This window comes from Venturia canescens, chromosome 1 (assembly GCF_019457755.1).
Source record: "Venturia canescens isolate UGA chromosome 1, ASM1945775v1, whole genome shotgun sequence".
NCBI classification, from domain to species: domain Eukaryota; kingdom Metazoa; phylum Arthropoda; class Insecta; order Hymenoptera; family Ichneumonidae; genus Venturia; species Venturia canescens.
The window spans coordinates 9,286,850-9,310,356 of NC_057421.1; the positions used below are offsets into that span (position 1 = coordinate 9,286,850).

General features: G+C 41.1%; 3 protein-coding genes across 3 annotated transcripts; all 3 read right to left on the reverse strand.

The window, feature by feature from the left end:
- Window positions 1–7,195, reverse strand: LOC122411013 (phenoloxidase 2-like). Its single transcript, XM_043419530.1, has 8 exons — window positions 6,917–7,195; window positions 6,234–6,653; window positions 4,735–4,937; window positions 4,237–4,657; window positions 1,792–1,920; window positions 1,373–1,700; window positions 1,029–1,279; window positions 1–378 (listed from the first exon to the last, which is right to left on the reverse strand). The coding sequence occupies exons 1-8, from the start codon at window positions 7,025–7,027 to the stop codon at window positions 157–159; spliced, it is 2,085 nt and encodes a 694-aa protein (XP_043275465.1). The 5' UTR covers window positions 7,028–7,195; the 3' UTR covers window positions 1–156.
- A 2,551-nt stretch (window positions 7,196–9,746) lies between these two features.
- LOC122411022 (phenoloxidase 1-like) lies at window positions 9,747–13,316 on the reverse strand. Its single transcript, XM_043419543.1, has 8 exons — window positions 13,012–13,316; window positions 12,474–12,890; window positions 12,177–12,382; window positions 11,676–12,096; window positions 11,009–11,137; window positions 10,592–10,919; window positions 10,274–10,503; window positions 9,747–10,159 (listed from the first exon to the last, which is right to left on the reverse strand). The coding sequence occupies exons 1-8, from the start codon at window positions 13,123–13,125 to the stop codon at window positions 9,938–9,940; spliced, it is 2,067 nt and encodes a 688-aa protein (XP_043275478.1). The 5' UTR covers window positions 13,126–13,316; the 3' UTR covers window positions 9,747–9,937.
- Window positions 13,317–15,832: 2,516 nt separating this feature from the next.
- LOC122418999 (uncharacterized) lies at window positions 15,833–23,488 on the reverse strand. Its single transcript, XM_043433217.1, has 17 exons — window positions 23,152–23,488; window positions 22,611–23,027; window positions 22,250–22,452; window positions 21,746–22,163; window positions 21,500–21,628; window positions 21,098–21,425; window positions 20,768–21,000; window positions 20,367–20,574; window positions 19,373–19,392; window positions 18,778–18,990; window positions 18,237–18,653; window positions 17,875–18,077; window positions 17,371–17,788; window positions 17,125–17,253; window positions 16,698–17,025; window positions 16,371–16,603; window positions 15,833–16,176 (listed from the first exon to the last, which is right to left on the reverse strand). The coding sequence occupies exons 1-17, from the start codon at window positions 23,263–23,265 to the stop codon at window positions 15,961–15,963; spliced, it is 4,227 nt and encodes a 1,408-aa protein (XP_043289152.1). The 5' UTR covers window positions 23,266–23,488; the 3' UTR covers window positions 15,833–15,960.
- Between the last annotated feature and the right edge of the window lie 19 nt (window positions 23,489–23,507).

Here is a 23,507-nt window from a genome sequence, read left to right on the forward strand (position 1 = left end):
TCGTTTGAGACACAAGATTACTTTATTCGAGCGAAAAATAATACCTGAAAATAAAAAGTTCAATAGATCATGGGAATCAGCGTCGTTAGTTAATTCGATGTTACTTTGCATCTTGATTTTGCCACAAAACTTCTTTCAATGTAGCTGAATCCGTTTTCAAGCTGTTGCAAAAGAACGTGGTACAACGGTGTCTGTAAATTTCACTTTGACGTTTGTGACTGACATATTTGGTCTAGCGAAATCAGACAAGGTTTCGATACCATCATGGGGTTTACGATCGAATGGAAATCCCATGGCACGAGCGTCAGGATACTTGCGATCACGGAGCCCACAGTAGGCTGAAGCGTCACTACATCCGGTTGTTGAAGATTGTTGCACCTAAAAAAAAGACGAATACGACGTTGAAGTTTACAACTTTGGGGTCCAACAAAATTAACGAAAAAATATTTGTAATTTAGCAATTTTTTATTTCACGAAATCATTGGTGTAAGTTGAAAAACTACGAATTGAAAATTCGGCAGGAAACAAAATTTGATATTAACTGGAATTATTCGAGAGTTTTTTTTAGATCATTTCGTTGGACTCCAACGTTGCAAACTTCAGCGTCAACCGACGAATTCTGATCAAACCAATGATGATCGGGGAAGAGAAATTTGTCGATTTTTCAAAATTTTTAACGTTGGTTCGCCAAACCTTGATGAACAAATTGAAATCTGTTGATTCAACGATATTATCGTCTTAATGAGCAACATCCATTTGAGTGGACTCAAAATTTCATCGAGGTTAACGAATTTCGTTTTGCTCGCAACGATTTGGTGATCCAACGAAGATTCGGTCGAACCAGCAAATTTCTTCCCTCCGTAATTATATTTGAAATTGATAATTCGACGAGTTAATGGATTTCGAAATAGTGGAGCTCAGCCAAACGCTTAATGAAAGTTGCACTTAAATTTCGACTCTGTTGAATTTTTTTTCTGAATCTATGAAAAAGTTGAAAGAACGAAGAATGAAAGGAAAAATGTTCTTACGAAATCATCTGCATGATTCGAAACCATGACGAACAATTCCATGGCGTAGCCTCCGGCTGTGCCCTTGGGCAAGAGCATGTAGTGAGGCCACCCGCAGCCGCAGAACTCGGAATCGGTCCTGCGAGCACTTCCGCTAGAATCCGTCTTTTGAAGGGTCTCCCAGAGATCATGATTGCGGAATATTTTTTCAAAGGAGAGAGTCACCGATGACTCGTTGGAAAGACGTTCGATGAAATTATCTCCTGGTTGAACTGCTCGGAAAAACCTTCTCGTAAGTTACCAATTAACACAGTGCTTTATTAAACTTTTTCAATCTCGGCTGAATAATGTTGTTCCAAGCTTACGGGTCACGACGAATTTGTCCATTTCGATCATGAACCTCATCTGCTCTCGGAGAGGAAACTGAAGTTGACGCTCGTCGTATTTCGGGCCCATGAAGATCCTCACCGTACCGGTTCGGGCTGAGCTAGAGTTATTCAAAACCGTGATGTGGTACCGAAAATTAGCGTGATTGAGATGACACATCCGCGCGAAAACGTCTCCTCTGGGGGCGAAGTCAAGACCGTGCGTAATATTTACATCGCTCTTGGTCCAAAACGTCAGCAGCGTGTTTTCCGCAACGTCCGGACTGGTCACTCGACTACTGGTGATCTCGATCCCAGGGAAGTCCAACTGAAATAACGTCGAGTAAAAATGCGCGCCCAGCATCTCCTTTGAAAACTTTTAGTTTCATTTGTATTCCATTTTGAAGCGTATTCCTTACCTCGGAGTTGGTATATTCAGGCAAAGTTGATTTGTATTCGACAAAAATCTCGTTCATCCAGTTGTGCCATCTGTAGAACATCGGATCTCTCATTGCTGTGACCACCGATCCCATGACACCTTCGGGCTCCTAAATCAATTGCACAAAAAGAATGTGAAGCCTCGTGTCGGCCAAATCGAATTTCACCTTCAAAAAGAAGTTTTTGCATCACTTTTCATCAACGCGGAATTTCAATGTTCGCGTTGCACACTTTTTGCAAAGTGCGCAATCCAAACGCCTTTTTTACAGAAGAAAAAGTGATAATGTGACCAAGGACGTGTTGAGATTTTTATTCCCACCCTCCACTATCATGGAACCAGCATCAACGTCGCCTCAAGCATTTTTCTCGTAGGAATTCTAATCGAATTCGCGCAGATGATGCTGCCTGCCGATGACTCTACTTTTATTTCATGCCAATGTGAAAAATCGCTCCGATAAATTTCCGAGTTTTAAAGCATTTACTCTTCGAGCAGGAACAAAGGATTTAAAATAATGTTTTTCATTATAAAAAACGTGAAATTCACTGACCGCTTGAAACGGCTAGAACTGAGATGCTCAAAATTCACATAAAAATAATGTACACGGGGAGGATTAAACGGTAATATTTAGCGGGAAATTCACTGTTAAATTTACCGGATGTGTTTGCGGGGATAAGTTAACGAAAAAAATTAGTTCCTGAATTTTCAGCTTTATATTAGTAAATATTGCAAATAGTGAAATTTACGGTACGTATACTAAAATTTAGAAAACGTTTAATAAATTTTACGGTGCATCACGGTAAAATGTCTTTGCCCCAATGTTTGCCATGTCCCTATTATCGCAGCATCCTGGAATGAACATTCGTACGGAAGTTTTTACAGTGGAGCGCAGTAAAATTCACCGTGACGCTCATGTAATATTTCGAAATAAATATTTAAATAATTTTCAAAAGTACGGCACCTTTAACCGCTCATTTCTCTTAGACATACTACTCCGGTAAAAGTTCCTACTCTGAACAACGAATATGATTTAATGTATAGGAAAATACCATTTTTTCCCCACCATAATGTCACGAATGGCAGCTCGTCACCGCACTATCGTTACTGGACGGTAATTTTTTAAATTTAATTCTCTCCGTGTAAATGTTGCTTTAGAAATTTTGAAAACGTTCCTCCGACCGAGATCGCTCGTGAGCAAGAATTGAATCATGCGCGTAACTCGTGTCCAAATACACTGTAAATCCAACCAAGTGTGTTATTGCCAACACACGTAAAGTGTGTTCTGTACTTAATGCCGTAAGCAAATTGTAGATTTCTTGTAGTCACTTTTTACACGTTTTATGGTGTGTTAAAAATCTATAGTTTCCTTATGGCGCTAACTACAGAACACACTTAATGTGTGTTAGCAATAACACACTTGGATTTAGAGTGTAAGAATAACAACCGTCCTTTTTATGGCTCTGTTCAAAAAGAACTCTGCTCTTAAAATCTTGACTCCGAAATTCGTAACACCTCTACGTCTACTCATGTATAATCCATGATCTTTAATATCTCTACTCATGATGAGATACGTTCTGAAATCATCATGAGTAGAGATATTGGGGATTAAATATCACACCGGAGTAGATATGTTAAAGAGGGTGGACGTTCTCTTACTCAGATCCAGAGTTGTTAAGGAGTTTCGGTACAGAAGTCAAAATATTAAGAAATTGATCAAATTTGGTGATAATGTTCTTCAACATCGAGTGCGAAAACTCAAATTTTTTCGAAATTTTCTTCTACTTAGTTATCGAGTAATTACGCATTAAAGCAGATTTATCATGCCCGGAATGTATACCTATATATGTGGAAACGCTATGCTTATACACGTAAACTTTAGTGATCGATTACTCGATAACTGTGTAGAAGAAAAATGTTAAAAAATTTGTGTCGTCAAATTTGGCACTAAAGAATATGTTCACCAAATTTTATAAAATTCTGAACTTTTTGAATTTTTTAATTTTTTTAGCGCGGATTAGCATGGCAACATTGTATCGCCTGTACCGAAACTCCTTAAGGAGCGGAGTTGTTATCGAGAATGACTATCGATAGAGTTGTTAACTAGCAGGTACATCGTCACAGCTCTACACGATAACAACTCCGCTCTTTGAGCATATATTTAGAGGAGAACTGTTATTGAATACATTACTGAGGGTAGAATTGTTGACTCGCTGCAACACAACTCGACTCTTACAAATCTACTCGATAACATTTCCACTCCGAAGATTTTTATTTTATGTACGAGTCACGTCTCTACTCTTAAACATTTCTAGGCGGATAACACAGAAGATTAATGGTAAAAGAGGAGACATATTGATTTTCAAATTTGAGAGTAGAGCTTTTAGGAGCAGCGTTGTTTATGAGTAAATACGCGAATTGAAAAATTTACCATATAACGTCCATCGGGATCATGGCAGGTGGCTATGCACATGTGTCCAGAGTTATGTAAGTCACCGTACAATTGTCTGTTCGGGGTGAGTGGGGAAGCTTCTACCATATTGCCAAGAATATCGATGCCCCTGTCTGCCGTCAGCTTAATAATTTCGCCCGTTTCGGTTGTAACTTCGCCCAAGTGGATGGCTAAATAAATTCTTTCCTTCCAGCGCTTCAAGTCATCGCGTTTGACGGAAAATCCTTCAACCGGTCTGGAAACGTCTTGGAAAACTGTAAGTCCTGCTGGACGCGATGCCCAGTTGAACTCTGCGTTGAGTGTAGTCAGCTTTGGAAAATAAGCTTCGGCTTCCGGTTCTTCGAAACTTTTTATCTTCTTTATGCGACCGAGTTGGGCACAGAGCCGTTCGGCGTTGTACCTGAAACCGATCGACCGTTTTTTCGCGATTTTTAAACGCACCACAGAATATATGCCTGGCAAGGAGCTGAAGCTTACCGCGCCAATATCTGCTGATGCGCGTAGTAGAAGAGCTCACCGCGACGATCTTTCTCGACAATCTCTTTGGCAACTTTCACTATCGGATAGACGAGGTGCCAATGATAATGATGCAAATTGATTCCAATATCTTCCCTGAAGTAGGCGAGCTGATGTTCCGGCTCAAGAGGAGTGGCGGTCAGTTTTTTAATTTCGACGGGAATCTATCGAAAGATGCGTGTACAAGGGTCGATTGAATGAAAAACGAGTTAATTTCAGCAGCGCACGATCGAAGAATCGTCCAAATCAAGGTGGCTCATGCACCAAACGATTTTCTTAAGAAAGTCTTGAAATTTACTCAGAGTTTAAACGGGCAGTCGACTGACACGCATATCAAATTTTAAGGAAGTTGAGGCTGTACAGTCATTTTTTTTACCCAAAAGTGATGACCTGTACCTTTCAAAAGTTAGGCCAGTTTACAGTTTGGCCATGTTGCATATACTTTAAAGAAAAGTTGGGGAAAAAAAGACGAAAAACTGGCGAAAGCTCAGTCGAAAACACGAACGGTGACGATCCTAGCCTCAAAAAACTGCACGGAAAACAGATTATTATTAATATAATCTCAGCAAATCTCCTAATAAATCTGAAAAAAATTGACATTATTCGACAAGCCTTGCTCATGTTGCCCAAAAAATTTCATATTTTTAGCATCATTTTTAAGAGAGATATCACTGAATGTGTTTTGACTTCCATAAGATTACATGTTATTTGGCCCAAATTGTTATTGATTTTTCTTAGCAATGACGCTCCTAAACTGTCTGAAAATTAAACTGATTTTTTTTTACACTTCACTTTATAAGATGCAATCGGTTTAAAAGCGGTGACATCATTTTCATTCTAATGCCTCAACTTCCTTAAAGGCTTCGTCTTATTGGTTATTGAGATAAACGTCTTTAAATATGAAGAAAAATACACAGGGGGGGGGGGGGGGACTATGCGTAAAAAATCGTTTATCTTTCCATACAACGAATGAACGCTTTTTACGAAGTGTATGAAAAACGTACACAATAACAATGCAGTATACAATGAAGGCTTGGGAAAATTGGTAATGAGCAGTCGTATAACCTCACATTTGCTTATTTCAGCATTTTGTTTCTTCTTGGCTTGGCCCAATCCTCTCATAATCTTCTGTCTTTTTATTAAAACTTTTTCCTCGATTTCCCTTTGCGCTATTTAATGCGATTTTTTACATGAAAAAGTATGGTATTTTGGCCAGGGACGAATGAAATTTCGGGTTCGGTCAGTGATGGATCCCCGTTCAATTAATGGCTTGTGATTTCATTCGCCAAAAGATAAATTGAAGATATTTATTTACAATTTCGAATTAATAACTCTGACATTAATTCAAAGTGATAATATTTTTAATTAGGGAGTAAAAATCGAGGCAATTCAGACACCCATAAAAGACTATCCTACGGGCATGACCTACCTTAATGTGACTCGTGAAGGTTTTAACTTACCCGCGATCCGGCAGGCATGATGTTCGATTGTTCTTGTATTTTAGGAAAAATCGACCTTTCGAAAAAACGTTCGGGAAAGACTCCGTGCAGAGGAGGAATCGGTATATTTCTGGTGTCTTTACGATGGAGAATCGCAACGGACAAAGCGTAGAAGAACAATTGCGGATTGAGGTGATCACGGGAACTGGCAGCGACGGCAAGAAAGTCATCGAAGGTGCGCATTCCCATGAACGTGTTGATAAGATCAGCCGCCATTTCTCGATGGTGTTCAGAAAACAGCGTGAACGATTCGTTCCGGTCTAGTCGCATTGGAATACTCAAATCCGGAAGTGAAATATTTTTCACTCGTACAACAGAATTTTTTGGATCCTCGCAGTATGAGTTGTGGATTTCATTGATGAACGGTTGAAATCTCTCTGGCTGGAGGATAAAAAATCAAAAGGGCATTAGAGCATCGAGCATGCAATACTTCCGCGTCCATATTACTTGCAATAAACAAACGTCTCGGCTGACTGAAGGCCACTCGATTTTTAATCGCCGCGATTCAAAGTTATAAAAATCTGTGCCACGGTCGACAGATCAGACCTGGAAGATTGTGAACACGAAAACTTACCACTTTCCTTCATTTCATACATTAGAATTAGTAAAAAAAAATAAACGACAACGAAAACGTCACGAATTACCAAGGATTCGGGGATCAATTTGAAGCTGATGTTGACCGGTCCTTTGGGAATGAATACCGGCTCGAAAGGTCGTTCGAGAAGGCTCAGAATTTTCATAACGTTGTTCTCCATCTTGTTGGTCGGGTGTGCTCCCCTTAAATGTTGTTTCGAGTGCGCCGAAAAAGAGCAACTTCTTCGCCAACGTCTCGCTAAACCGAGGAGCAGGTCCGCGATCAATCAGAAAGTGGAAAAGTTCTGGTAGAGGCCTGGGCCTTGTAATTTTAGTTTGACGAGCTCGTACGCACGACTAGAAACTTTCTGATGCACCGTTGAAGAATCGACACTCGTTTTATGCAAAATTCTTCAGGATGCAGCGGGTTACCGATCCGGATAAGTGTCCAAGTGCACGAGCCAAAGCGAGCCGCAAATTCCGGCCCGATCCTTCACGTGGCCCTTCAACGGCCCCGGCCCGCAACTCGTTTCCGTTTCTCATGAGTTCGCGTACTTCGCGACCTTCGTTATGTTTTCCACTCTCGCTATTTTCCCCCTTATCCTAATATGTAATCGTCGGAGATGGACTTCCGATCGAAACCTCAGAATGCAGCCACGTGCAAAACACACTGACCAAACATCGAGCTATCAGCGAGACAACTTCTAAACATCTAAACAGTCGGTCGTGCATCCTGTGCACTCGCGGACTGCATTCTGCGCATCGTTGAAGTACGCTCTGTAAACTGAGGCATTTTAAAAACTCTTGAATGACTCTTATGACTCTTGAACACAAAAGGGGGGATCCTTAACGCTCCGTGGTCACCAGGGGTCGAAATGGCCCCAAGCGCAACTTTGATCTAGAATTTATAAATTATTGACGCCCGAGGAAGCTGGTTAAACCATTTTTTTTAGTAAAAAATGGTTTTTCCTTAAATATGGCGTGGTTGCTGATTTTTTTTGACATTTTGAAAATTGGATATACATTTTTTCCTGTCATATTCTTATTCGGGAAGGTTCAAACTAATATTCTGAATTTTTATGTGCCGTTCGGAACGATACTGGCAACGGGGCAAGCGTTTAAACGTGGCTGGGGTCATTCCGACCCCGTGTAACTAGCGCGTTTTTCCTAAAATGTGTGACCACGGAGGATTAAAAACAATTTAATCAGACTCCGTATGAAACTGCTGTCGAACATAAATCACATCAATGGATCGCAGTAAAACGTGCTTATTTCTCAAAATAAGCAAAATTTATACGAAAAGAACACTGTCAGTATTGACAACGCTGAAATCAAAAGAGTCGACTGTTAACGCTCGAGCATTTTTCACGTATCGAACTGCCACGAGTGCCATTTGTCAACCAACAATAAATTCGCTGTATAGTTTTTCATCAGTTTTCAAAGGTCATCTTAACCAGCTTAATTGAGGAGGATAATCAATGATATTGTTTCAGCGAATTCTAATAATAATTAGCCGACACAAAAGCGAGAAAGGGGTAGCCCGGTTTGGTCCAATTTAGTTGAAGTCAGTTCATATAATGGAAATTCCAAATGAATACAACGAATATTAATCTGCTTGAAAATAAATTCTCAGTAAACAAGAAATTGTGAAAATGATACGTTTTCACTGTTAAATTTAATTTCATCGGTGAATTTTCATTAGCCCTTCGAACCTCATCATTTCCAGTTAAATTGGAGCTTTGAAAGCGATAGGAAATTCAACGTGCACATACGAGTATTGCGAGTGGAGAACTCGTCGATGTAGCTAGCCACCGGAGATCGCGCGAAGTGTATTTTTACATGAAATACCAGAAACCAATAAAATATTAAATTTACGTTCCCTCCGGATGGTGAAGAATTTAGATTTTATTTTTGTTAAATGAAAAGAAATAATGCCATTGAAAATACGACGAATTACTCTAAATTGATTTTGCTCTTGACAAAATTGGATTTTTCTCTCACTCCTTTGCTCCCATTCTACTGATCCAACATTAGTTTTTAATAACTATGTACTCCTTCGGCGCTAGGTTTCCTCGTACAAATATGGTCATGCATTTTTCGTGTGCATACACCACCGTTTGAATTCGTTCTTCCATTTTGTACGCTAATTTTTTAATGATTCCCAGTCAACACACCTTGGAGAATTTTCGTTACTTCCGTGTAAAAATTCCAAGCTCATACAAAGTTTTAATAAAAGTTGCAAAAATGACCCGAGTGCATTCGCTGGATTGCTTTTTTTTCTATGAAGAAACTAACTGTGCCTACGGGCTCCTCCGGCTGCACATCCATTTTTCGAAGTCAAACATTCTTGCCTTTGAGTTTTCTTTTGAATAAAATACTCCAGAAAACATTTCTATTCGTATTTACTTTTCGGACGTTCTATTGAAATTGTTACAACTCTCCACAAACCTTCTGTATAAACCGCACACAAGCCCTCGGCCACTGCTTGATTTCTCTCACTTCCGAATTACCTTCCAATCGGTAACTAGCATTTCACGTGTTTCCATATTTTTCAAATACTAATGAATTGTTAGATTCGATTTTCTCATGATTTCTGACTCATTCGAAGATTCGGGGTAACTGATTCAATCACTCTCGTTCCAAAAGTAGCCAAACTTTTGATAAAAAATACATTTGTATATAAAAAGGAAGAAGGAGAGAACACCAATAGTGCAGTTCAATGGACGATTTATCGAATCTCTCTAAATCAGTTTTTTCAATCTATTGCTCAATACTTTTGCGAGTGATTCAATCGAGTTTTAATTCTAGCTGTTTATTCGTCAAGGTAAAGTAACTAGCTATTATAAAAATTTGAAAAGTTGTTTTTTCAAAGGAGCATGACGAACAGGGAATAACTCTCGATAACAGTGAGCGTAAATACTTTATTCAATTTTTCCTTTTACAAAACAGTTGTTTACAACAAAGATTAGTCAGAGACGCGAATGGATTCGTTTCGTAGAAACGATCATCGAAGAGTAGCGCGAGTTCTCGTCGAACAGACTTTCTTTACGCCGACTGAGGAAAAGACAAAATTTGTAAAATTGACCTCCGTTTTAGGCGGTCTTATCCGACCGTGGAATATAAGTATCGGTGAATTTCACAGTGATATCGGTCAGTGCCATATTCGGTTTGAGAAAGGCAGCCAAAGTATCGATATTAGTTGGGGGTTTACGATCGAACGGATATCCCATGGCACGAGCATCCGGGTACTTGCGATCCCGAAGTCCACAAAATGTAGCAGCGTCGCTGCATCCCGTTGGGGAAGGTTGTTCAACCTGCAAAACGATTGAATTGTAAATTTCATGAAATTTACAATTCAAGAAAAAATCATTGACAAGGAATCGAAAAAAGCTCCTGTCGGCTGAGACCAAGTAGAGATTATTTCCTACCAAATCGTCTGCGTGGTCGGAAATCATGACGAACATTTCCATAGGGTATCCTCCCTCGTCTCCAATGGGCACGAGCAAATAATGAGGCCAGCCGCAGCCACAGAAATTGAAAGCTCTTTCGTCATTGTGGAGAGTTAAATTTTCTTCAACTTCCCGGTATATTGTGTCAAAAGAGATTGTCAAAGAGGACTGGCTCGACGCCCGCTCGACGTAATTCTCTCCCGGTTGAACTGTCAAAATATAATTTTTCTGCCTCAATCGCAGTTAATTTTCGAGGCGTTTGAAATCATCGTATAGAAAGCAATTTTTCCTTCTTACAAGTCACGACGAATTTGTCCATCGCAATCATCAAGCGCATTTGAGATCGAAGAACGAAAGGCAGCTCGCGTTCGTCGAGCTTCGGACCAATAAAGATTCTGACAGTGCCAATTTTCGCTGAGTTACCAGTGTTCAAAACCGTGAAATGGTACTTGAAATTAGCGTGATTCAAATGCGTGAATTTCACTAGAAGATCGCCTTGAGGTTCGTAGTCGAGCCCTCTACTGACATCAACCATGCTCTTGGACCAAAACGTCAGTAGCGTATTCGCTGAAGCGTCCGGAGTTGTTAGCCCGACAGCGGTGATCTCAATTCCAGGAAAGCTCAACTGTAGTAACGCAAGTTTATCGTCGAGTGTGAATTTCTCTCCCCACAAATCGTGAACGACGTAAAATTTTTTCTAACTTTCTTCCTCACCTCAGCGTCAGTATATTCCGGCAAAGTGTTTTTATATTCATAAAAAATGTCGTCAATCAGAGTATGCCATCTGTAGAAAAACGGGTCCCTCATGGCCGTTGTTACGTTCCCCATGGCTCCGTAGCTCTCCTAAACTCGTTCAAAAATTCCGATTTAGTCGAACATTTAAGGTTGTTCTATCGAACCCGATTTCTTACGAAAATTTTGAAAAATATATGTCGCGCGGAAAAATCTAACGAATCGATTAAAAAAGAAAGTAACTCTACCGTATAGTTTTTCAGACATTGCAAGTTAAAGTTCCATGGTTTCTCCATCTGGACTAATCGTCAAACGAAAAATGTGTATCGAAATAACTCGAGAGCGGTTCTTGCGACTTTTAATTTAAAGAGCCCAGTGTTAGAGTATCTTCTGAAGAAAAAACGTTTAAATATAAAAATTCCAAAATCACGAGCAATTATGAAATTTTATTAAAATATCGTAACCATATATTTTTTACTGATCATTAACGATAATTTTAACGATTTTTGGAACACATTTCCCAACGAATAATGTTCACACCGGAAGGGGGCTGCAGCCTATTTTCTATACGGCATTCGGCTATCGAACTACCTTAAAACAGTTTCATTTCAAGCAGAATGAGCGTGGATAAAGAATCGTGAGAATTTACCAGATGACGACCGTCAGGATCGTGGCAACACGATATCATGGCGTGACCAGCGTTGTGTATGTCTCCGTAGAGTTTTGGATTAGGGCTGAGATCAGAGGCTTCTATCATGTTTCCTAGAATATCAATACCCTTGTCCACTGTTAATTCAATGATACCGCCCTTTTCGCTCCTCACCTGGCCCGTGTGAATGGCTAAATAAATTCTGTCTATCCAGCGCTTGATGTCCTCGAGTTTATAAAAAGCTTCCTCGGCTGGTCTGTTGAGATCTTGGAACGGAGTGCACCCTTTCGGGCGTGATGCCCATGTACCGCTGGCCTCGGGAGGGTTGAGCTTGGGGAAGTAGGCTTCGGCTTTCGGGTCCTCGAAACTCTTGATTTTCTTCACTCTTCCGAGCTTAGCACACAAACGCGCGATGTTGTATCTGCGATACAAAATCGCGCTCTCCAGCGATTATAGATTGATTCAAGGTCGAAATGTGCCAAGAAGCAACTGCAAACTTACCGCCCCAGTACCTGCTGGTGCATCCAATAAAAGAGCTCGCCACGACGATCCTTGTCAACGACCTCAATGTTCTTCGGGGAATGGGGATAAACGACGTGCCAATGCCAGTGATGCGAATTCACTCCGATGTCTTCCCTGAAGTAGGCCAAACGATTCTCCGGTTCGAGATCATTGGCGGTGTAATTTCTCGAAATCTCGATTGGAACCTATTGAAAAATTCAAATTTCTCAGGTCACGAGCTAACGGATGAGTTATTCCCGAGTTTATTCCCGAGGAAGATCGAAGAGTTTCCCTTACGCGTGAACTTTCGGACACGATTTTCGCCTGCTCCTTCAGCTTGGGAAAAACCGCGCTGCCGAAGAAACTGGCGGGATAGATTTCGAACAAAGAAGGAACCTGGAGATCCTTCGTGTCGTGTCGATGAAGAAGCGTCACGCACAGAGCGTAAAAGAACATTTGCTGATTGAGATGATCCCGCGAACACGTAGCAACTGAGAGCAACTCATCGAAATTCTTCAGATCCATCAGGCTGTTGACGAGACTAGCAGCCATTCTTCGATGTTTTGGGAAAAATAGTGAGAACTGCTCGTCGCGCTCGAGTTCCAGCGGAAAACTCAAATCCGGTATCGGGACGTCTCTCACTTGTATTCTTGTCACCGTCCCCTCCGAAAATCGATCGAGTAATTCGGTCGCGTATGGTTTGAACCTTTCCGGCTGGAAAGAAAAGGAAATGCATTTCGATCAGCGGCACATCCCTCATTTCTCTAGTGAAACATCGTTTCGTTCAAAAAACTCGCGCGTCTGAGCTAGTAGTAAATAAAAATGTATCGATTACCATATATTCAGGAGGAAAGTCAAAACACACGTTGTCCCGGCCCCTTGGAACGAAGACCGGTTCGCAAGGGCGTTCTAGAAGGCTCAGAATCGAGCGTTTATAAATGTTGTCCATTTTTCCTGTCGTCTGTCCCGCCAATCTGTGGTTTGTCAAATAATTATTTCCACTAAGTTCACGGTCGATGAAAATTCCTCGTGCGAAGTTCGATGCGCAGCTTAATTCGTTCCAAAGTAATGAGCGCTTGTTCAAAGATACGAGAATCGAGGAAATAAATTTCTGAGCCCAAGAAAGTTCTTAATCTTAACGGAGACTGAGACTTTCTGATGACCCATCACCGAAGCGTGGCGATTTTATATAAAATTGGCCAGGATCCAGTGGGATCCGATCCGGAAAAGTGTGTGCACGCACAAACTAATGCAAGCCGCAAATTCCGGTCCGATACTTCACGTCTTTCATTTCATTCGTTTCCGTTACTTATGAGCAAACGTACTTCACGACCTTGACCATGTTTTCTCCTCAGAATTTTGTTTTTCTAAGGCTTTAATACGTTCAGCTGCACTCCACACTTCCGACAGAAACCTCAGAACGTAGACACGTGCGTACTGCAATGCACTAACGTCGAACTTGACAGGCTCGATCGTCCACGCATCCTGCGAGGCGTGAAGCATATTTTTCGATTGAACTTTACCATCGTTCTTGATCATCATTGCTTTAAGGGGATCAGCCCGTGTAGCCGTCGAATTTTTTCGGGTTTTTTCACGATTTTTTCGCGGTGAGGAAAAAGCACATAGACTTTTCGCCTGAGCTAAAATCATACAGAAATATAAAAAAAATGAAGGATTATTGAGCTATGAAACGTTTTAGAACATTGAAATCCAGTGTTCCAGAGCGCAAAAATCCTTCAATTTTTAATATTTCTGTATGATTTTAGTTCAGGTGGTAGTCACTGCTTTTAAAGTCAAAACGCTCTTTGGTTTTTTCATCTCAGATAAACCGATCCGCCAGAATCGTGGAGACCACGAAGAAACACATGGGTTTACACCGAATCAACTCGAGATATGAAAGTTCAAAAATTCTATCACAGATTTGAAATACCAGTAAGTAAACCCTTCAAATTTCAAAAATCTCTGTTTTTTCCCTACCACAAAAAAAAATCGCGAAAAAACCCCAAAAAATCGAATCCATAAAAGTTATTCAAATCTTTCTCCACCTTTTATTTGGTCTATAAAGGTTTTATCGATTCGTGTTATTGCAAGAAGCATTGATATAATAAAAGCCCTGGAACATTGATCGATGTACAAACAAATATTGTAAAAATAATTTTCCAACAAACGTGCCGATGGATTTGAGAGATTTTGGAGCATATCATTCGAAAACCGACCCTTCGATGGATCAATGGACGTACGTGTAATTGGAATAGTAAATCGAAACGTAATAGGTCCAATAAATCGCAGCAGGAGTCGGTGTGGTTTGGATTGATTTCACGTGCACAACGTGTAACGATGAATCAGGCAAGTGAATTTCGAAAGCCAAGCATATCAAGGCATAAACTTCATAGGTAGTTGAACGTGAGGCTGTTATTGATGAGAAAAAAACGTGATTGAATGGCGAACCTGCTACTTTTTCAGCGTTGGACGAAAAATAGAAAACGTGGCGTACTATTACGTGACGTGTAATTGAGTTTAGGAGTGAACGACCTTAAGGGAAACGACGAGGCATTGTCGCTTGTTTTATAATTCTTCGAGCCCATATCTCCTGCGGGCAAAACAGACCGAGTCTCGATAGCTTCGAGCAGGCACGAAGTTTTACCTTAACTACTGCTCTAAATATCTACTGGGGCGACAAAGTTTTGCACCGATAATGGAGCTTCTCTCGTTCCACAAAACAAAAGATCCGCGTGACCTCGTGTTGCTCTTCACAAGATCAGAGAATGCGCACACCGAGCTTCCCATGCGAACCCCTATAAAGCTGTTGTACAGGTATCAGTACGGATTTACTTGCTGATAAAAATAAAAAAGTCTCTTCTCGCGGTCGATTCACTCGAGCGGATTCAACAGTGCCTAAAAATTCATTCAGTGTGTGAAGAATCTTGTTTTTTTTTTCAAACGATGAAGATTCTCTTAAATTGGTAATTAAATTAATAATCGGAGAGTTTTGTTGGTTCTTTCCGTCTTTTTCTCTTCGCACTAAGTTCTCGTCACCCTGGAATCCCATTAGTGGCCCGGAGACGTCTTCGAGGTTATTGAGTAATTAAACTCTCGTAGTTGAAATACTTACACTGCATAGAAAGCTCTGATGATTGGAAGGACTCTAATACTTTTTTGTTAATTAAAATAACTGCGTTATTCTCAAATTCAACCCAATCAAACGCTGAGTGTCGAATAAAATTTTCGTTTGAATGCACAACAAAATAATCACTCATTTTAACGATTTTTTTTCATCCAACAACGACTCGAGATCTAGTTGGTTCATTATTCCCGTATCCCGGAATTATTTGATAGAAAAAATCTTTCGTCTTTAGAGAAAAAGGAAACTGCTCATATGCTTGGGACCCAAAGTATTTTTATACCCTGTGTTATGAGGTTCTTTTCTCGAAATCATCCTTGATTTCCACGAATTGGAAAACGTCTTTGATCAATCGTCTATCGTAATTGTGAACTGTATATTATAAAATATCCGAATTTTCAACTAGAAAATCTATGTGCCTAGAAAATCTATGTAAGCTATACTTACGAGATGTGGACGAGAGCTGATATTAAGGAGGCCATGAACAGAGAAGGGATGCTTAACAGTAGATAAAACTTGACAAATGTTTCTTTCATGGAATATTTATTTTATTCGTAATAATGATATATTCGATGCAATAGTTGAGCAGTCGTTACCAGGTGAAAAGTTCATAACAAAGTAGACATATTTATATTGAGTGGAACCGATCAATCAATCTTCAATTTAGTAGCGGGGTCTCTGTTTTACTTGATCGTCAAAAACTACTACGATTTCGGTGGCAGCCATGTTGGGAGTGAGGAACTGGGGCAAAGATTCAACACCATCGCGTGGGTTACGATCGAACGGATAACCCATTGGACGAGCATCCGGGTACTTGCGATCGCGAAGACCACAGAAGCTCACGGCGTCGCTGCATCCCTCAGGATCCGGTTGATTAACCTGTAGAAATGAGAATTGAAGAAGAAAGTTTGATAAAAAAGATACAATGAGCATATCAGAGGTTCAGGATTGGTTCCACTGAGCAATTTTGGAGTAGATTTTTTATGCATTTGCAGCGAATCGATCGTGGATTGAATGTCTACGTGAGATATTGTGATTTAAAAAATGATTGGAAGAAGGATTGCAGAACTTACGGCGTCTTGCTCGTAGTCAGAGACCATGACGAACAAATCCATGGGGAAGCCTTCTTTATTGCCTTTCGGTACCAGCATGTGTTGAGGCCATCCACAACCGCAGAAGTTGAATGCATCGGTCGGTACACCTCCTGCTGCTGGATTATTTTCCAAATTTCGGAATGTCCTTTCGAACGGAATGGTCACTGAAGACTCGGTAGAGCTTCGCTCGATCGTATTCTCACCAGGTCGAACTTTGTGTATAGAGAAGGAGAAATTGATTAATCAAAAATGCAAAACGCACCGACGGGCATGTTCCAACGCTAGGAATGAGCTAGATTTTCTTACGATTCACGGTGAACTTGTCCATTTCTATCATCAAGTCTTTCTGCGAGCGGAAATTGAATGCTAGTCCACGCTCGTCCTCTCTTGGTCCTATAAAAATTCTTACGGTGCCTTTTTTCGGTGAGCCGGACCGATTGTTTACGGAAATGTTATACCGGAAGTTGGTATGATTGAGATGAGTGAATCTGGCGAGAAGTGGACCGCTCGGGGTGAAGTCTAGGCCTTTGGAGAGGTCGAGGTCACTCTGGGCCCAGAAGGTCATCAATGAATTAGCGGGGCTGTTTGGAGTAGACAGCTGAAGTCCAGTTATCTCGATGCCAGAGAAATCCAACTGAAATAACGCGTGCATCGATTAATCGAGTGATCGATGAACAACACAAACCTTTTCGAACCGATGTGTTTCGTTATCATTTCTAATGCCGAATCTCACCTGATTACGATTATACGCGGGTAAAGTTGCTTTGTGTTCCAAAAAAATGCTGTTGATATACGCATGCCATCTGTAAAATATTGGGTCTCTCATTGCCGTCGCGGAATCTCCCATGATACCGAAACTTTCCTGAAAAAGAAAATTGTTCATTCGTAACTCCAGTCAACGCATCACATCGTCAATTGTTGACAATTTTATCTCGAGTATAGCCATTTCGAATATGTATTGAATAGTGTCGCAACTAACCAAATAACGGTGATCAGGGTCGTGACAGTACGAGATCGCGACATGGCCGAGATTATGAAGATCTCCATAGAGATTTCGATTGGGCGAGAGAATACTCGCTTCCATCATATTACCAAGAATATCAATACCATCTTTTTCGGTAAGTCTTATGGTCTCGCCCTGAGAGTTCGTCACCGAACCGGTGCGAATAGCATTGAATATCGAATCCCTCCAACGTTCAAGATCCTGCAGATCGAATACAACCTTGTCGGCTTGCCGATTGATGTCTTTGAGTTGTGTACCGCTTGGACGTGCTGGCCAAGCACGGCTCGACACGAGGGAATCTAGTTTAGGGAAATAAGCTTCGGGTATTGGCTCTCGAATGTTGTTGAATCGCTTTACCCGTCCAAGATGATTGCTCAGACGCTCGCAGTTGTATCTGTTATCAGATGAACATTAAAATCCCCATCCACGTTGCATACGTGTGTTGTGCAAGAGAAGAAATACGATTGACGAGCAACTTACCGAGCCATTATTTGCTGATGCATGTAATAGAAGAGCTCGCCTCGACGATCTTTATTAACAATTTGCAAATTTCCATCGAATGGATAAACGAGATGCCAATGCCAGTGGTGAAGGTTTATGCCCACATCTTCTCGGAAATATGCGACTCGATGCTCCTCGTCCAGGTCCGAGGCTGTATAGTCCTGAGGGATCTCAATCGGAATCTAAGAAATGTGATAAAAAAAAACGGTAAACGGTCAATGTAATGAATCCGCGCAACAGGAAATTTCAATAAATTTCCTGTTGTTTTTAACAATATCTTCGCAATAGGAATCGTTTTTCGGCAAACACTGAGTACAAAAAAAAAGGAAAGTCGAACTTACGCGTGAGCCTGGTGGCACCACGTTAGCTTCTTCCTTGGCTCTGGAGAAAATACCTCCATCAACATATTTGTCCGGGAATATTTCGGCGAGTGGAGGAATGGGAAGATTCCGAGTGTCTTCGCGATGAAGAAGGGCGACTGATAGAGCGTAAATGAATAGATTGGGATTGAGACGATCGCGACAGTAGACCGCGATGGAAAGCAAGTCCGAGTACGTTCGCATTCCCATGAAAATGTCAATCAAACGACCAGCGATCTCTCGATGACGAGGAAGAAAGAGCGAAAAAGCTTCGCGACGACCCAGCTCCATCGGGATACTGAGATCGGGAAGACGGATTTCCTCAATCTTGATTCGATTTTCGGAATCGTCCTGAAAACGATTGAACACTTGGACAGCGACATCTTTATACCTGTCGGGCTACAAAAAATAAACCATCGGATTAGCATTCATCAAACCAATCGTATAAAATGGAAACAAAAAATGAATAATGCCAAAATGCAGTAAGTGAACAGCGTTTAGAAAATTGCGATGAAAGTCTCACCAGATAATTTTCGGGGATGTCGAAAGCGACTTTGCTCTCGCCTTTCGGAACGTACACGGGCTCAGCCGGACGGTCGAAAAGATACAAAAGTGCGTCGTTGTTTCCCGCGGCCATTTCTCCAATCAATGAAATTTCTTTCCACCCAAAAAGAACTCTCGACAATCGTTTCGAAAGTTTGAAAATGTGATATTTTCTACTTCTCACCCGGATCGGCTACCAAATTCGTATTAATAGTACGAAACCCCACAAAGCAACGAGAAAAATGCTGAAAGTCCCAAGTGTACTGACAAGAAGACTCAGTCAATGTGATGCTCCATGTTGAGAGCATCCCCATTTTATACCAGAACCACCAGGACGCAGCGGTTTTTCGAACTGTTAAAGAATATGGGCAGAAGCAAAACATCAACCGCAAATTCCTTCCAAAAATTCTCTCGACGTTTCCACACCTCCCCTTCACTCTTTTCCTATCACTTATTTTTTTCTCACCACGTTCCTCTATCTTTTGAAGCTTCTCCTCTTGACGGAAGCCTTCTTCCTCCCACGCCTACAAACCACACGTATCTTGAAACGATTACGATGTTAACTTCCCTGTTACGGTTAACACATTTGAGGAACCTGAAATGATGGGCACATCACTCGATCAGTCTTACACTCTGTTTTTCGTGTTTGTATTTTTATCTATTTCATTTGTTGCTTCGTTTGTTGCATTAGCAAATATTGAACAGACATTTGCAATGCACAAACACTTGCAGCAATCGAGAGAAATGAGTGCGCCGTCGAGCTCATGGCTTTAATTATCTTCCAAGTCGAGCAGACTCAGGTGAGGTCCATACTTGCTCTAGTCAACTGGAACTCAACGAAAAATTTCTGCCGTATTTTTTACAGTTTTCTTGGCCGTTGTTCGTATGACGTAAGCCATTAAGGCGAGTTACAAGAAAACATAGAAGTTACTAATGTAACCAAATTCTCACAAAAAATTTCAATTCGAATTCAACCAAAAATAAGATTTCTATTCAAGGATTGAATAGAGAAATAAAAATTCGACCGAAGTAATTGAAAAGTCCATGAGGTGATTGTTGATTTAAACAAAAAATTCGCTTCTCACTTCGCTCCATGTTTTCTATTTTTTTTTTTGACCTAATGCCCCGATATCATTGAAATGATTGCCACAAATGAAAAACTACACGAAATTTTAGGCTCTACAGAATATAAGGAAACCGAGTTTGTTACGTTTCAATGATTCAAATCATTTTTGCATAAGTAGAACTTAATACCAGTTTGAAATTTCCAGAGTTCAAATTAAACGAAGAATACTGTTCTTAATTTTTTTTTTTTTTCATTTTGACATTCTCCGATTTTTTCGAAACGAGTAATTATATCGCTCTTGGATCCAATGAAGTAAACTGCAAACTGTAAATGATGGAACTCATTTTTTGAAGAAGAAATTGCCAAAATTCTGTTTCATACAATATTTAGTATTTTATTAAGGATACATTCGTTTATCGATAGTTTAAAAGGTTGTTCAATCGCTGAGCAGTCGTTTCCGGGTGAAGAGTTTGCAAGGGAGTCGAATTGATCAACTCAGTTGCGGGGTCTTTGTTTTATGGTGTCCGTAAAACGTACTTTGATTTCGGCCACAGCCATGTTCGGTGTGAGGAACTGGGGCAAAGATTCAACACCATTGCGTGGGTTACGATCGAAGGGATAACCCATTGGACGAGCATCCGGGTACTTGCGATCGCGAAGACCACAGAAGCTCACGGCGTCGCTACATCCGACAGGAGCTGCCTGATTAACCTGTAGGGATGAGAATTGAAGAAAGTTTAATAAAAAAGATCCAATGGGCATGCCAGAAGTTCCGGATTGTTTCCATTGAGCAATTTTGGAGTAGATTTTTGATGCACTTGCAGAGAATCGATCGTGGATTGAGAATGTCTACGTGAGATATTGTGATTTAAAAAATGATTGGAAGAAGGATTGCAGAACTTACGGCGTCTTGCTCGTAGTCAGAGACCATGACGAACAAATCCATGGGGAAGCCTTCTTTATTGCCTTTCGGTACCAGCATGTGTTGAGGCCATCCACAACCGCAGAAGTTGAATGCATCGGTCGGGATACCTCCTGCTGCTGGATTATTTTCCAAATTTCGGAATGTCCTTTCGAACGGAATGGTCACTGAAGAATCGGTGGAGCTTCGCTTGATGGAATTTTGGCCAGGTTGGACTGTGAAAACGAAGAGAGAAAAATCGATTGATATTAGGAAATTTAAAATGTTTTATTGGGGATGTATCAACGCTAGGGATAAGCTGGATTTTCTTACGCTTCACGGTGAACTTATCCATCTCAATCATCAAGTCTTTTTGCGAGCGGAAATTGAATGCTAGTCCACGCTCATCCACTTTTGGTCCCATAAAGATTCTCACGGTGCCTTGTTTCATTGAGCCAGATCGATTGTTCACAGAAATGTTATACTGGAAATTGGTGTGATTGAGATGAGTGAATCTCGCGAGAAGTGGGCCACTCGGGGTGAAGTCTAGACCTCTTGAGAGGTCGAGGTCACTCTGGGTCCAGAAGGTCATCAATGAATTGGCGGGGCTGTTTGGAGTAGACAGCTGAAGTCCAGTTATCTCGATGCCAGAGAAATCCAACTGAAACGACGTATGCATCGATCAATCGAATGATTTGAGTACAACGCGAACCTTTTCGAACCGATGTGTCTCACCTGGTTAAGATTATACGCGGGTAGAGTGGCTTTATGTTCCATGAAAATGTCGTTGATATACGCATGCCATCTGTAAAATATTGGATCTCTCATTGCCGTCGCGGAATCTCCCATAATACCGAAACTTTCCTGAAAAAGAAAATTGTTCATTCGTAACTCCAGTCAACGCATCACATCGTCAATTGTTGACAATTTTATCTCGAGTATAGCCATTTCGAATATGTATTGAATAGTGTCGCAACTAACCAAATAACGGTGATCAGGGTCGTGACAGTACGAGATCGCGACATGGCCGAGATTGTGGAGATCTCCATAGACATTTCGATTGGGCGAGAGGATACTCGCTTCCATCATATTACCAAGAATGTCAATACCATCTTTTTCGGTAAGTCTTATGGTCTCGCCCCGGGTATTTGTCACCGAACCCGAGTGAATAGCATTGAACATCGAATCCCTCCAACGTTCGAGATCCTGTAGATCGAATGCAACGTTATCGGCTGGTCGATTTACGTCTTTGAGTTGTGTACCACTTGGACGTGATGGCCAAGCACGGCTCGACACGAGGGAATCCAGTTTGGGGAAATAACCTTCGGGTATTGGCTCTCGAATGTTGTTGAATCGCTTTACCCGTCCAAGATGATTGCTCAGACGCTCGCAGTTGTATCTGTTATCAGATGAACATTAAAATCCCCATCCACGTTCCATACGTGTATTGTGCAAGAGAAGAAATACGATTGACGAGCAACTTACCGAGCCATTATTTGCTGATGCATGTAATAGAAGAGCTCGCCTCGACGATCTTTATTAACAATTTGCAAATTTCCATCGAATGGATAAACGAGATGCCAATGCCAGTGGTGAAGGTTTACGCCCACATCTTCTCGGAAATATGCGACTCGATGCTCCTCGTCCAGGTCCGAGGCTGTATAGTCCTGAGGGATCTCAATGGGAATCTAAGAAATGTGATAAAAAAAACGGTAAACGGTCAGTGTAATGAATCCGCGCAACAGGAAATTTCAATAAATTTCCTGTTGTTTTTAACAATATCTTCGCAATAGGAATCGTTTTTCGGCAAACACTGAGTACAAAAAAAAAGGAAAGTCGAACTTACGCGTGAGCCTGGTGGCACCACGTTAGCTTCTTCCTTGGCTCTGGAGAAAATACCTCCATCAACATATTTGTCCGGGAATATTTCGGCGAGTGGAGGAATGGGAATATTTCGAGTGTCTTCGCGATGAAGAAGGGCGACTGATAGAGCGTAAATGAATAGATTGGGATTGAGGCGATCGCGACAGTAGACCGCGATGGAAAGCAAGTCCGAGTACGTTCGCATTCCCATGAAAATGTCAATCAAACGACCAGCGATCTCTCGATGACGAGGAAGAAAGAGCGAAAAAGCTTCGCGACGACCCAGCTCCATCGGGATACTGAGATCGGGAAGACGGATTGCCTCAATCTTGATTCGATTTTCGGAATCGTCCTGGAAACGATTGAACACTTGGACAGCGACATCTTTGTACCTGTCGGGCTATAAAACATAAACCATCGGATTAACATTCATCAAACCAATCGTATAATATGGAAACAAAAAATGATTAATGTCAAAATGCAGTAAATGAACGGCGTTTAAAAAATAGCGAGTAATGTCTCACCAGATAACTTTCGGGGATGTCGAAAGCGACCTTGTTCTCGCCTTTCGGGACATACACGGGCTCAGCCGGACGGTCGAAGAGATACAAAATTCCGCTCTTGTCTTCCTGCGCCATGATTTTTATCTATGGAAAATCTGAAGATTCAACAAAAATCCTTGACAATTGTTCCAAAGTTTGAAAACTCAGTGTTTCCTAATTTCCACTCGGGACTGTCATCGAATTCGTATGAACAATCGATCCTAATAATTTTCAGCAACTATTTATACGAAACTTCGCAAAATAACAGAGAACAAAGCAAGCCCCAAGTGTACGTACGAGTGAACTCGAAGTATTTGATGCTTCAATTGATGCGAATT